The sequence below is a fragment of the Malaclemys terrapin genome, chromosome 1 (genome assembly GCF_027887155.1).
Source record: "Malaclemys terrapin pileata isolate rMalTer1 chromosome 1, rMalTer1.hap1, whole genome shotgun sequence".
In the NCBI taxonomy this organism is placed as follows: Eukaryota; Metazoa; Chordata; order Testudines; family Emydidae; genus Malaclemys; species Malaclemys terrapin.
Genome location: NC_071505.1, coordinates 61,815,101 through 61,830,575, shown reverse-complemented (window position 1 = coordinate 61,830,575; position 15,475 = coordinate 61,815,101). Strand labels below are relative to the sequence as shown.

The window sequence follows — 15,475 nt, the reverse complement described above, 5'->3', positions numbered from 1 at the left end:
ACCAGCCAGGCATAGAATGGGAAAACACCATGTGTCCATGCACCAGCGGATGGAAGGCCAATATGGCTGCCAGGTGCACCTTAACTGATGAGGGCACCAGTCCCTGGGCCCTCAGGTGGAGGAGGTAATCAAGGATAAGCTGGATTGGGGCAGTCACCAGGGAGACACCCTGGTCCGCCGCCCACCTAGAAAATCAAGACCATTTTGCCAAATAAGCGCGGCGAGTTGAGGGCTGTCTACTTTCGAGGAGGACGCGCTGAACTTGCTCCCAGCACGTCCTTTCCTCTCCCCCTAGCCATTGAGCAGCCACGCTGTGAGGTGAAGAGCCGCTAGGTTGGAATGGAGGAAGTGGCCCTGGTCCTGGTCCTGTGAGAGCAGGTCTGGGCAAAGGGGCAACGGCCACGGCAGAGCTACGGCCAGGCCCGTGAGGGTCCCGTACCAGTACTGCCTAGGCCATGCCAGGCCAATCAGGAGGACCCAGGCCTTGTCTGACTATCTTTTCCAGGACCTTGCTGATTAGAAGGGGAAAAGGCGTAGAGAAGCTGGCCTGACCAGGACAGGAAAAAGGCATCGGAGATAGCGCCCCTCCCCAGACCCCTCCCCCGGAGTAGAACCAGGGGCATTGCCGGTTCTGCCGAGTCATGAACAGGTCCACCTGGGGAGTTCCCCACCTTTGGAAAAGCCGGTGGGCCACTTCCAGGAGAGACCACTCATGTTGCAAAGAGGAGTCCCTGCTCAAGCAATCTGCCCTCTCGTTCCGGGCACCCAGTAGGTGGAAGGTTTTTCGGTGGATGTTGTGGCCTATACAGAAGTCCCACAGCCTGAGGGCTTTGCGGCAGAGGATCGGGCCCCACCTTGCCTGTTGATATAGAACATCGAGGCCGTGTTGTCCGTGAGGACTCTGACTCCCCTGCCCTCCAAGTGTGAGCAGAAGGCCATACATGCCAGCTGCACCGCCCCGAGTTCCTTGACGTTTATGTGTAGGGTCAGGTCTTTAGCTGACCACCGGCCTTGGGTCTGAAAGCTCCCCACATGGGCCCCCCCCCAACCCAGGTCTGACGCATTGGACACCAGCTCCAGCGACAGGCCCCTGTCCCTGAACGGGACCCCTTGGAGCATGTTGTTTGGGGCGGACCACCACCGTAAGGAGGTGATCACAGAGTCCAGCATGGTGAGGACCTTGTCCATCCTGTCCATGGCCTGGGAGAAATTCAAGGCCAACCAGAGCTGGAAGGGCCTCATCCTGAGTCTGCACGCCGACATGTGACCCAAGAGCTACCGGCAAACCCTGGCTATTGTCACCGGGAACCTTGTGACCAAGTCGATGAGACCTTTCAGGGTCTCGAACCTGTTTGGTGGGAGAGAGGCCCTGGCCGACAAAGCGTCCAGGAGCGCTCCGATAAACTCTATGCGTTGGACCGGGACTAACATGGACTTGGTGTTGTTTACCAGCAAGCCCAAGGCAGTGCACATGGACAGGAGGAGCGCCACGTGATCCCTCATCCGAGACCAGGAGGTACCCTTGACAAGCCAATCATCCAGATAGGGAAATATCTGGACTTCCTGCCATCTGAGGTAGGCCACTACCACCGACATGCATTTTGTTAACACCCTCAGGGCAGTGGACAGCCCAAACAGTAGGACCGTAAATTGGTAATGACTCTGTTCCACCACGAAACAGAGGAAGCACCTGTGCTCCTCGAATATGTGGATGTGGAAGTACACATCCTGTTGAATGAGGGCAGCGTACTAGTCCCCGGGATCCAGGGAGGGGATGATGGAGGCCAGGGAGACCGTGCGGAACTTGAGCTTCACCACGTGCTGGTTCAGACCCCGTAGGTCGAGTATGGGCCTGAGCCCCCCCTTTGGCCTTCGGGATAAGGAAGTAACAGGAGTAATACCCCTTGCCCATGAACTCCTCAGGCACCACATCTATTGCTCCTAGTCCTAGGAGCCACCCCACCTCCTGCTCAAGCAGAGCTTCGTGCGAAGGGTCCCCCACGAGGGACGGGGGTGGTTGGGCGGGGAGGAAGTAAACTGGAGGGTGTAACCCCGAGAGATGGTGTTGAGAATCCATCGGTCCAAGGTGAGCCGTGAGCATTCTGGGAGGAAAGCATGATTTCCCCATGCTAAATTTTTCCCCTACTGTTACTCACACCTTCTTGTCAACTGTTTGAAATGGGCCATCCTGATTATCACTACAAAAGTTTTTTTTTCCTCCTGCTATTAATAGCCCACCTTAATTGATTAGTCTTGTTAGAGTTGGTATGGCAACACCCATTTTTTCCATGTTCTCTGTGTATATATCTTCCTACTGTATTTTCCACTGGACGCACCCAATGAAGTGGGTTTTAGCCCACGAAAGCTTATGCCCAAATAAATTTGTTAGTCTCTAAGGTGTACCAAGTACTCCTCGTTCTTTTTGCTGATACAGACTAACACAGCTACCACTCTGAAACCTGTACTCATTTTTTGTGTGTTTTAAAAACAGCTATGTCAAATTGGCAAATAATCTGGACCAACTTTAATAAAAAGTCTGCTTCTAGGTGGAAATCTTACACTATGTGTAGCTTCAGCATGAAGCCAGTTATAAGAGAGTTATAAATCGATGACAGAAAGGGTCAGTTACAAAAACACCGTAAAAAAGTAATTTATTATAAATCAATCCCATTTATACAATCTGATTAGCAACAAAAAAAGCCATAAAGAAGCACAGTGTTCAGTATACTTTCGAGAATGATAAACTATTTTTATGGATTTATAGTTATTACCTGTATATTCTTTGGGCTAATGCTTCTGCACAGACCTGCCAAGCATCTTGGGAGATCTTCAGCTGTTCAAAATAGGCCAATGCCTGCAATCATCCCAAAACATTTTATTTAGAATTGCCAAGGACCAGGTAAAGCATCTGTAATTCCAAGCAAGTTCATGATTGAAAGGTAAGGGAGGCATCATTTGATTCATAAAAGCTCCAGAATTATAAATTCCCTGGAGTCACCCTGTAGTATCGGGCAGGGGGACTTGCTGCCCACTCCCCCAGCTCCAAGTCCTCTGCTTGATGGAAATTTTGATAATACTGTGTCGTCAGAAATGGCTCAAGTTGAGTATCATTCGAAAGCCCCTTCTCCCACAAACACAAACATGTACCAAACATGACAAACATAGAACAATTATGTAGATATATAACCAAGAAAATGTTTTTTAAAAAAAATCATTACTATTTTACATTTTTATTTGTAGTTTAACAGTATCACATCAAACATGCAGCCCTCACAAAATTAAACGGTGGCCCTCAGACTATCAGTTAATTTTCAGAATATGATAACTGATTGTTTTATTGTTATAGATTATTATAAATGGAAGGAATGCTTCAAGATGATCTGACATCAGCAAAAAAAAGTTTACTGGTACAGATCATCAGCTTTGTTTACAACTTTTTTTTTTTGGGGGGGGGGGGGGGGGGTAATAACAACAAGGCTGGTTAAGATGCCAGCATCCAGCCAGAAATTACGAGAATCCATCTGCAATGGTACGCACATAGTTACATAATTATAATCCCAAAGTATTTTATTAAAGCTCCTTGTTTTTACTTTGGTTTTGACCATTTTTAGGCATTAATGGGAAACTACCACCACCAACTAGTAGTAGCTGAACCTTTGGGGAATGCCACTGCAGAGGACTTAAACACAACACTCTGTAGCACCTTATAAGCTATAAGAAGTGCACCCATAACCTGAATTTGGCAAGGTTGGAGAGGAAGTGTATTGGGCATCAGGAAAAGTTGAAGATGCCAGGACAAGTGCCAGCTGTGACCAAGATATGCCTTATTCTAGGTCCCAATGCTGCATTTCAAGAAGAACACCTACTTCTGCAGTCACGGAACGTAAAGAGGAGCACTGACTCAAAAGATGCCCTCACAAGACACTATCACATCCAGTGATACACCAAGAACATACGTAAAATGTTGCATCGAAAGGTAAAAATAACAGAAACAAATACTGATTTTACTACTGAAAATTATGCAACTCAGCTGGAGTTCATAAATTGCCTCACAGAGGCTCTAATGCAGAGGTGGGCAAACTAAGGTCCCTCCTGCCCGGCCCCTGAGCTCCTGGGCAGGGAGGCTAGCCCCCGGCTCCTCCCCTGCAGCCTCAGCTCACTGCGCCACCGGCGCAATGCTCTGGGCAGCCAGGCAGCGCAGCTGCAGAGCCACAGCCTGACCTGGTGCTCTGTGCTGCACAGTGGTGTGGCTGGGCGGCTCTAGTGTCGGATAGGGGGTGGGGGCTGGGCCATGCCCTAACCGGCCCACCATACAATTTTGGAAACCCAATGGGGCCCTCAGGCCAAAAAGTTTCCCCATTCCTGCTCTCATGGGCGGGAAAGTGGTGGCGATGGCCAATGGAGAGGCTTAGTACACAGAAATATGTGTTTTGAACAGAACTGAAGAGGAACAAAATGCTTAGCAGAAAGCCTCTTAAAGCACTTATTGAAGATAACTCTGGGATATGAACCTGTTTTTAGCAATCTTATCTGTGGAAATGAATCACAATGCATATCTTAAAAGCAGCAAAAGCCATAGCGCAATCAAAAGCAGAAGAAAGAGCTATCAAAGGTAACATGAAGACTGTTTGTTGCTGCTAAATTTTTACCAAAAAGCATTTTGTCCTGTAGTATGTGGGAGTTTCAGGGATTCATGGCTGACGTCGAACCTGACAAAATAATACTGTGTGTCCTTTACTATTTCTTTAAGTGGTTCATTGGTGGTTGTAGTGACTGCAGCAAGTATGATAGTAAGCAGATACAGCAGAAGGCTGCCATTTTATCGCAACGCCTCATGTACAAGTGCTTGAGTGAAAGGCAGGTTTCCAACATACACGACAACTGTGCAGCATATGCGTAATCTACCACTAAAATTGGCTGTTGATTTAACAATTCATTCCAAAACCCGTACAAAATTGTGTAGCTTATGCACAGCATTGGCTCCTCCACTGACTACAAAGTACTCCACCAGAAGAATGCAATTGCAAATGAGGTTCTTGGACACATGTAACTGAATGAAGGATTGTACATTCTGCCAGACCCTGTCAAAGTAAGGTTTATATTTTGTGCTGCCAATAACTTAGAATTCTTTGAAGATCCAGCAAATAGCAAAGGTACCTTTCATGCTATTGTTATGGTCTGCTATCAGGAGCATTTTAATTGGGACTAGTTCCCCTCAAGTGTTGTCAGGACCAGCAAAAGAACTGTTCCTTTAAGGAGGTTCCCTACCTCATGACTCACTCTCCTATCACGGTCCAAAAATTCTGAAGCCAAGAAGTCCAGTTTTCAATGAAGCAGCAATTAAATCAACTATAATAGAGCTTTTTACTTTCACTAACCCTGAACTCACTTGGTTATTGTGCAAAAGTGGGATGCACTACAGAGGTGAAAAAAATTAGAGTATAGTTTTAGCTGAAGAGATGAAAGACATTCCCTCAAATGCTCCCAAAACCCAGGACAGACCACCATTTCAGGAGAAAGGTACGTTCCAAGATAGCCAACCTTTAACTTGCCTCTATACAGGATGTCAGAGTGCACAACCCATGTATACTCCTCCTGCCAATCATACTTGCTAGCCCCACTGATCCCTCAATTCAATTAACATTCCTTACACACCTTGAACACATGAGCAAATACATCTGCAGAACTGAATCAAAGTGTGTTGAGACACTAGACATGGGCCTTTACAGGCCTGTTCAATGGCTAATAGTGTCCCGTAATGATCTCTGAAGGGTGGATTCTATGTTCTGGCAAACTGTACACATTCTTTACAGAGATACGTGCAACTGGCTCCTTCATTGATGGCACTAATATCCTTGAGATCTGGGGGATACAGCAACAATACTATGAACCAAATTCTAGTAGGGAGAAAGCTGCAACTGCTATAGAAGCATACACCTGAACACTTGATGCCCTTCAAAAATGCTGCCTACGTGTCTTCTTTGAAAAGCATACTGATGTGTGAAGTCACTTCCCAAAGGGCACAGGACTTGCAAGGTCAGTTCCATGCATTCCATGTATGCTGTTCTCAATGACCTTTCAGCATAGCAATAATAGATGCTGTGGCTGAGGTACAGGCTCTTGACAAACCAGAAACTTAACACCTGCCGAGATTTGTCTAAACACTGCATTATGAGACTCCAGAGAAAAGACCTATAATGACATCTACCTTGCGTTTGACACATGCAGGCGGCCATTTAAAATTTATCAAAAAGGAGAAACTCCATGGTATTGCACCTGTCCAATACAAATAATTGACTCCATGAACATCTCCTATGTCACAATGAAGAAACTCCTGTCTTGCACTCACACAAAGGGAAAGTTAACTGCATACCTTGCAGGAAAAAATTACAGCATCTGAAAAATTGCTCAAAGAATTTCACTGCGACATAGTGTAATGAAGCTGCTACCTCAACCATTCAGTGGAGTTTCTTTGTAGTGCCCAAAAGAAGGCTGATACTATATTTATTTTGCATGCCATCAATGCAATAGAGAGGTGCTACTAAACTCCAAATTTTTGCACAAAACACTGATGTCCCAGTGCTCTCTGAAAGACGCTACCCAAGATTTCCACAAGATTGTTTCTGTGCCTACTGCCAGGCATCACCGTATATCCCTCAGAGATGTGTTCCTATCACTCAGACCATTCAAGGACACCACACTGCCAGGTTTCCACACCCTTTCAGGATGTGACACTACCAGAAGGTGGGCTGGAAAGACCAGATTATTTTACTGGAAAGCACTGGATTCAGCCTCTGAAGACTCTCTCCTTGCTCTGAAGGTGCTCAGAACAGCTGAGAAAGTCACTGATGATCTTATAGATGCACTGGAGGCACTGACATGCCAAGTTTACTATTTGAAGACCAACAATATGACATTTTCAAAGAAGCAGACAAACCAAGAAAATTGACACCAACGAGGGGAACATTTATATATGCTTTCAAGAAGACAAATTATCAAGCAATGGAATGCTCCAGGATGATTGACTGCATCCAAAACCACCCTCCTTTTCGGGCATGGATGGGTCTTGGAGGATGGACTAATCACACCAGTTAGATGTGAAACACAATGCACTCTTCAATCAATTCTTCAGCTAATCAAATGCTCATGTGCAAAGCCCATGCTCACTACCCTGCAGATGTTTGGCCAGCAGGCTGCCTTGTATAGAGACAGGCAAGAGCAGCATGGACAAGAATCAACACGACAACATATCTAGCAGTGGAGCCCTAGATGGAGACGACACTGATGATGACTTAGATGAATAAATGTTTTCAGTACTACCTGTCAAGTCTAACTTCCCTAATATTACCAAAGATCAGTGTATATTTTTATGTAAGCAATGCATCCCTATGTTAAAGTATAATTACAAAAACAATTATTTTTAAACGTGTTCTCAAATACATAGCTAAATAATTGTTCTAGGTTTGTCAAGTTTGGTAACATTGTGTTTGCGGGAGAAAGGGCTTTCAAATGATACTCAACTTGATCAACTTCTGACAACACATCAAAATTTCCACCAGAGGGCCTGGAGCAGGGAGCCTTTGGTGAAAGGGGAGGAGTGAGTGCCCCCTGCCATATCACAGACGATGACACCACTGAAGTTATTATTCCATAGATGTTTACAAATCAACTGACACCTCCCTTACCTTTCAATCACTAATTTGACCACAGAATGAGATTTTACTACATCATACTCCTAGGATTTGGGAAGCTGCACAATCACACCCATGCACACACTTCAGATAACATCTCTTGAGCTGTCCAGTAGGCTTTGAAACCTGTCGTGCTGCAATGGCTTTTCCTACCAGCTAGAAGCACTAAAGCAATACAGTAACTCCTCACTTAACATTGTAGTTATGTTCCTGAAAAAGGCAACTTTAAGTGAAACGATATTAAACTAATCCAATTTTCCCATAAGATTTAATGTAAATGCAGGGGGTTAGGTTCCAAGGAAATGTTTTGGAGCAGACAAAAGGCATTATATACACTGTACAGTACTCTACTGCGGTTGGGAAGTGCCCCTGGCTTACCTCACATAAGCACAGCCCGCTGCAGGCAAGGATGCTAGGAAGCACCTTCGCAGCAGCTTCCCCGGAGAAGAACAGGTGCTGACTTTGCCGGGGGATGCTCCAGACACACCTCTTCCCATCCCTGCTCCACTCCAGGCCCACCTCTTTCCACCCCCACTCCACCTCCTCTCTGGAGCATGCTGCATCCCCACTCCTCCTCTCCTCCTCCCCCGCCGAAAGTCCTAAACGCCACCAAACAGCTGTTTGGCGGCGCTTAGTGCTTTCTGGGAGGGAGGGGCAGGAGCGGAGATGCGGTGCTTCCCCGCTCCCTCCCAGCGCTTAGGGCTTTCTGGGAGGGGAGGGAAGGGGAGGAGTGGAGACGCAGTGCTTCCCTGCTCCTCCCCCTCCCACCCAGAAAGTCCTAAGCACCGCCAAACAGCTGTTTGGCGGCAGGGAAGTGCTGGGAGGGAGGGAGGGGGAGGAGGCGGAGAAGAGGAACTTGTGCAATGCTCCCTTGTAAAGTTGCTGCTCTTCCACAGAATCTTACAAGCAGTGGACAGAGCAGGCATCCAAACGACGTTATACAGGAGCATTGCACAACTTTAAACGAGCATGTTCCCTAATTGAGCAGCGACGTAGCTTTGAAACAACGTTAAGTGGGAGGATGTTAAGTGAGGAGTTACTGTACATCTAATAGTGGCCAGGGAGAAATGAGCTGAAGCTTAATGAAAATTTTATGTGACCCAGCATTTATTGATTTTAGGTTAAAAGTGCTGTAAAAGAAGGTTTTAAGTTTGTGTTGAGAGCCACACATGGCTGTATTTAAAAATGTACTAAAGTTTAAACAATATAACTTAAGATAATGTGTACATCAATTAAAAGCTGAAAAAGGAGTCTGAGAAATGGAATTTATATTGAAATTCTGATTAAAATGGAACCATATTCTTGAAGAGTGCTGTTATGTAACTAGTTTAAACTATACACTAATAGTACATAAGCCACAATCTACCTCATAAGTGTTCAGTAGAAACAATGAGTTAAGTGTAATCTACTGAATGAAAAAATTTAACAAGGATGAATTACAGTGAGAAAAGCCATGCTTAGCATGGCAGTATGTACATAGTAAATGGTAAAATAGTATGTATGTAAAATGAAGGACTGCATCTAGCATGCATACATAATGACAATACAATTATAGGTTCCCTTTACTTCAGTTATCTAAATAATCAGACAAATCAATAAGATATTAGACAGTTGCACAGTAACTGGCTGCCATACGTAAAAACAAACTTACCCTTTGCCTGAAGTCTGCATCAGCATTTGGGTTTAGCCCTAGAAGGGCTTGTTCATCCATCTTTGTTGCTATACTTTTTGTTTCCTATTTTTAACTGGTTTGCCCCCTTCTCCTATAGTAGAAACTACAAACATCTGCAAACAGGGAAAAAAAGCAAAGTTGGAAGAAACGATATTCACTAAACACATCAGCAAACTATCTCAGCATAATCATAGCAGAAGTATTACGATTGCCAGAATGCATGTAAGCCTTTAAAATGCACAGGAACATGGAATCTATTAACAGCCACACACTCGTACATATGGTCTACTGTAGACATTAGGGCTTCATGTCCTTCACTAACACCACTTATGGTCCAGAAAGTACTCCAGCTTTCCTTTTATACTATGAATAAATTTAAGTTTTTCATACATTTGAACTTTCATCTTGTAATAAAAACCACAAAAGAATTTCCTGTCAATTTAACAGAGAAGCTCCATATCAGAAAATCTGTATTTAATTCAAATACACAGATTCAAATTTACAATGCATAGAGAATGTTGGGTTTTGCTTTTTTGTTTTGGTTACCCACATTTGATTCAAGTGCAGTATTAAGCTATTCTTTTTTTTTTAAAATACGATTTTCTAGTATTTCTAACCTTATGGTTGTAGTAATCAGCAACTTCAATTACTATTTCTACTAATACTTAATGGATTTGTTGATAAAAACCTCTCCATAGTAGTCAAGATATTGAGAGGACTTGTTCCCTACCAACTGCACAAAACACATCCTACCTTTTTCCTGAACAAGGTGATAAATTAGCTACAAAATACATTTTATTCAGAAAGAGTCCACTTATTCTTCGGCAGTGGTTTTCGAACTGGGATACTGATCACCCCTATAGGTACAAGAGCTCTCATTAGGGGGTACATGAGAAAAATCTGGTAATGGCGGACAATACATTTTATTTAGTAAGACTTGACAATCTAATCAGGTATATTATGACCCTATGTCAGAGGTGGGTATGCGATAAACTACAATATTTGGAAAGAGGCATGCAGCCTAAAAAGTTTGAAAACCACTTTCTTAGAGTGATGCCGATTTACTTGAAATGCTGTTTTCTGGAGTTCTGAATAAAAAAGAATTTTCAGATTGAATAAACTATGAATCCTGTAAAACAATTTCTACAGCTTGGTTTGAAAAACCAACAAGATTGTTCCGAAAATAAATGCAGAATGAATATACAGGCCATTCTGTAAAGCTCAGATTTCACTTGAAACCCTACCAAATATAATGGACAAACCAAAAGACTTGCTCAAAATATCCAGATGCCATTAAAGCAGCAGGGTAGATTATACAATAGTTATGTCCCAAAGGAAGTTCTCAGGCTCTACACCATGGGAGGTCGACAGGAGAAAAATTTCCTGTCGCTTTACCTTACTCTTCTCGTCAGGGGTAGAGTACAGGGGTTGACTGGAGAGCGATCTGCAGTCGATTTGGCGGGTCTTTACTAGACCCCCTAAATCGACCACCAGTGGATCAATCTCAGAGCATCGATCCCGGCTGTAGTGTAGACCTGCCACTAAGTCTGTTCTCTTCATTTGTGTGATATAATCTACTGCAGGCCTGATAGTTTGTGGGAGGTGAGGGAAAGGAAGGAAGACAATAGGAAGAAGAGATTAAGTCAGAGGAAATCAGTTAAAAAAATGCCTGAAACCCTATTGGTAAAGTCTCCCATTTCTTGGTATTTACATCTTACATACATTTTCCTGCTGGGGCTCCATTGTCAGGGGTAAGCCATAGTGCTAAAAGGCAGGACCCAGGGAGAGGGAAGCCCTGTACTTGAAATTAAGACAAAAATAAATTTCTACTCAGCCCTTGATATAGTGTGTTATAAAACTGGTGTTATGGAGGGCAGCTGGATGGTTTTTAATAGATAAAACTAAATGGATGTATAAAGGTTTGTAATGATGAGCTACCTACATGTAACAGGTACAACTTTTCTTATGAAGTGAATTTAGTCCTTAAAAGTTCTGACAGAAATGGAAGCAAAAATCCTCAAACCAGGAATGATGCATATGACAACACAACAAGCTTCCCACATTGATCCACATTATCCTGTGTTGGAGAGATGATCTTCATGGATTTAAAAAGTTTTTTAAAAAAAATCAGCTCTCGTAACTTTTTTTGTTAGAAATAGCTCCCAAAACAAATGAAAGATTACAGATAATTTCTTTTTTTCAATGTTTATTTAGTCCATTAGACAGCATTTTGCAGGCAGTTTGTTTCCCGTCTTTCCAGTTTCTCCTCTTTCTGTAATTATCTTGAATATTAAACAGTGACCATATTTTAAAATATGTTCCCAAGACTACAAACATGGCAAGGAGACTCAGAGGCAAGACTACTTCAACTCATTTTTGGAAAGAGACAAGATTTCAAGCTGTGTCCCTTTAATAAACAATAGAGGTGAGATGTTTCATTTCTTATTAGCAAACCTCTAAGACTTTTGAAAGTCTAAGACTTTTCAAAACTGTTTAAAGGTTTGTAGCTTTCTCAATTACAGATTTTTCAGCCTTGTTTTAGAGCAATTGCACTAACAATGCAATGTGGATCTGGGGCTTAATGAGATCAAAAATCATAGAAACAATCTTTCCCCACCCACCTATACTTCTGAAGTTCATAGAACACTTTTTAAAAGTAATTAAAAGGTTTAATAGTAAAACCAAGTAAATTCATATGGAGGTAGTTCTGAACTTCTGGGCACAAAGTCTCCTTAGGCCAGGTCTACATTAGAAACTTTTAGCAATGTCTGTTAGGGGGGGTGATTTTTTTGTGAAATACACTAGTGTAGATGTGGTTATGCTCGCATAAAAGTGCTTTTGTCATTATAAACTGCATCTACAATAGGCGATTTGCAGGCATAGCTACACTAGCAAACTTTTTCCAGTTTAGATTATGCTTTAACTACGTTATTATTTCAATAGTGCTGTAGCAAGGAGGCATGGCCTCTCTCAGAGACAGGGAGGGACCACAACACACCCCCTGTGGGCCAAATCGGGAGAGCCAAGTCTGCGCCTGCTTCCCCCCCCATCCCCCCCAAAACGGAAGGGCGGGACAGGAAGGAGACATTATAAAAAGCAGGCCCTGCAGCTCAGTTGGAGTGGAGCAACCACAGGAGATGGATGCACCCTGCCTGCTGCTGGAGCCTGCAGAGGAGCTGCTGGGTCAACCTCCTGAGAACTAGCCAGAGCTCCCGGGACCGCTGGCCAACCAAGACACTCAGGAGTTGCCCGGGCTGCCACCGGAAGACTGGCCGGATCTCCCCGGGGCTGCCAGCCAACCGAGATGCCAAGGAGCTGCCACCTGTGGCCTGGCCAGAGGCCCCCCAAGACAACAGACACAGGTACATCCCAGGGGAGAGTAGGAAGCAACCCAGGGAAACCAGGCTCAGTGGTTTGAGCATTGGCTTAAATCCAGGGTTGTGAGTTCAATCCTTGAGGGGGCCCACTTAGGGATCTGGGGCAAAAATCAGTACTTGGTCCTGCTAGTGAAGGCAGAGGGCTGGACTTGAACTTTCAGGGTCCCTTCCAGTTCTATTTTTTTATATATATATATATATATATAGAGAGAGAGAGAGAGAGAGAGACACCCCTATTTTTTAACCTATAATAACCAGTTTGGGAATATTTTAAATGAAGTTCCTCTACCTGTGGTTAAGACAGGCATACATGCAAAATGCAAACAGTGCATCAAAGTGATCCAAGGCCTTGTTGCCTGAATGAAACAACGTCATGAGAAGTGTTCCTTCTCAGGAGGAAGCTGTGTTGAAGATGATGAAAGGAACATGTCTGAACATGCAGGATCTTCAGGTTGGCAAACTTTTATTTCATACTTCTTTCTTAAGGACTGTCTGTCTTCCTTCTGGACCATTCTTGAATTCTCATGTTTGAACAAAAAGATATAGTTGTTACTCTATGGTACTATCATTTTAGATGCAGTTATGATAAAAAATAAATAGCTGAAATAGGCAGATCTTCCTTTTACAATTTCCCCTTTAAAGTAGTACTAAGCGTAGGTGAATGCAATGAGTAATACTAAATGAGCAGTATGGTAATAATAATTAAATAACTGCATTGACTTATTTTGTTTAGGAGAATCCATCCTCAACATACAGGATTCTGAAGACTATCCACCTTCAAAATCACCATCATTTGTTAGTTTCAGAGTTATCTGCCAATGATAGCGTTTCAGTCAGAGCATGTATGTCACATAGCCACAGTATATCACCTGCAGCAAAAAGGAAAAAAAAAAAAAATCTCCATCATCCAGAAACAACTATAGATAAGTTTGTGATAAGAACCACAACATTACAAAAAGTAATTGATGAAAAAAATCGCCCCGTTTGTTTATGCAACAAACTCTCCTTTTCATATGATTGAGAACCCACATTTCAGTAACATGGTTCAGTCATTAAGACCAGGATACGTTCCACCCAACAGAACAGATGTTGCAGGCAAATTGCTGGATAAAATGTATGAAAGAGACATTTAGCAGAGTGCAAAAGGTCTAGAGGGTAAAATTGTTAACCTGAATCTTGACGGGTGGAGCAATGTCCACAATGATCCTGTTGTACATGCTTGTGTGACAACAGAAGAAGGGAATGTCTTCCTTACAGAAAGAATTGATACATCAGGAAATACACACACAGCAGAATATTTACAAGTAGCAGCAGTAAAAGCTATAACAAACTGAAAAAAAATTCAAAATGTCTAGTACGCAGCTTGGTCACAGATAATGCTGCAAAACTGTCCAAGATGAGAAGAAATTTAGAAGAGGGTGAAGAGTGTCCCAAGCTAATAACATACGGTTGCAGTGCTCATTTCATACACCTCCTAGCCAAAGACTTCAGTGTTCCAGAAATAAAGGCTAATGTTGTTGAAATTGCAAATACTTCCGTAACAACCACTTTGCAGCAGCTGCTCTGAAAAAAAAAAAAGTGGGAGGAACCAAGCTAACTCTTCCACATGACATGTGATGGAACTCAGTAGTGGGCTGTTTTGAGCACAAGAACTAGCCTAATCTGATGACACAGACAAAGTTCTCAACATTGAGCTTAAGAGAAATGTTGAACACATGCCGAGTACCCTGAAGCCTATTTCTGTAGCCTTGAACAAAATGCAGGGAAATAGCTGTTTTATTGCTAATGCTGTTGAAATTTGGAAGGAACTGAGTGAGAGCTTAAAAAGGAAATATACAATGACAGAGTTAAATTACAAGCATTTAAAAAAAAAATGGGACAAGCACTACCTCCAGCTCATTTTCTTGCAAATATTCTCAATACTCGGTACCAGGGTCAAACCTTAACTGCTGAAGAAGAGGAGTTGGCTATGACATGGACATCCAGCAATCATCCCTCCATAATGCCAACTAAAATAAACTTCAGGGCTAAGGGTGAACCATTCAAGAAATAGATGTTTGCTGATGTTTTAAAGAAAGTCACACCAGTGAACTGGTGGAAGTCACTTAAGCACTTGGATTCAGAAACTGTTGAAGTGATAATTTCACTTTTAAACAGCAGTAGCTTCTTCTGCCGGTGTAGAAATAATATTTTCTTCATTTGGACTAATACATTCCAAATTGAGAAGTCGTTTGGGACCAGAAAAAGCAGGAAAGCTTGTTTTTCTTTTCCAGATTATGAACCAATGGGAAAATCAAGGTGAAGACAACTGAGTTAGCTGCAGAAGCCAATATTTTAAGTTTCCCATGTTGACCTGGCTGACACAGTCGATTTAATTTTTATTTATTTTTTTTTAATATTTCATTTAACTATTTTAGTTAAAAACCATTTTAACCTGATTTTAAACATTCAAGTTTTTTAAATTCAAAAATTCATATGCTTGTTTTGTTAAAATATTATATTTTTGCTGTTGAAGAAAAAAATCCAGAATACACCACGTCGTCGTTTTAGTTAAATAAAACAATTTAAACGTGTCTGGTGACGTTCTCCTCCTAATACAGCATGGCAAGAAAATCCTCCAAATATTCATGATGAACTATCTCCAGTTCAATAGGTTAACCTCCCAATGACTTCATAAATATCTGCTTCAATTACCTTTGGTAAATGAAATAACCAATCATTCATTTTCTGATATA

At 42.7% G+C, this 15,475-nt stretch overlaps 1 protein-coding gene across 2 annotated transcripts in view; it reads right to left on the bottom strand.

Moving 5' to 3' along the window:
- XPOT (exportin for tRNA) overlaps positions 1-15,475 on the bottom strand; it is a 72,481-nt gene that overhangs the window by 52,898 nt on the left and 4,108 nt on the right. Inside the window, exons 2-4 of one of the 2 annotated variants that reach the window (XM_054025530.1) lie at positions 13,030-13,261; positions 9,343-9,476; positions 2,772-2,854 (exon numbers count right to left, since the gene is read on the bottom strand). In XM_054025530.1, the coding sequence (XP_053881505.1) occupies positions 2,772-2,854; positions 9,343-9,402 (143 nt within the window). In that variant the 5' untranslated portion in view covers positions 9,403-9,476; positions 13,030-13,261. The remainder of the gene's footprint in view (positions 1-2,771; positions 2,855-9,342; positions 9,477-13,029; positions 13,262-15,475) is intronic. The other variant, XM_054025521.1, reaches the window with a different exon arrangement.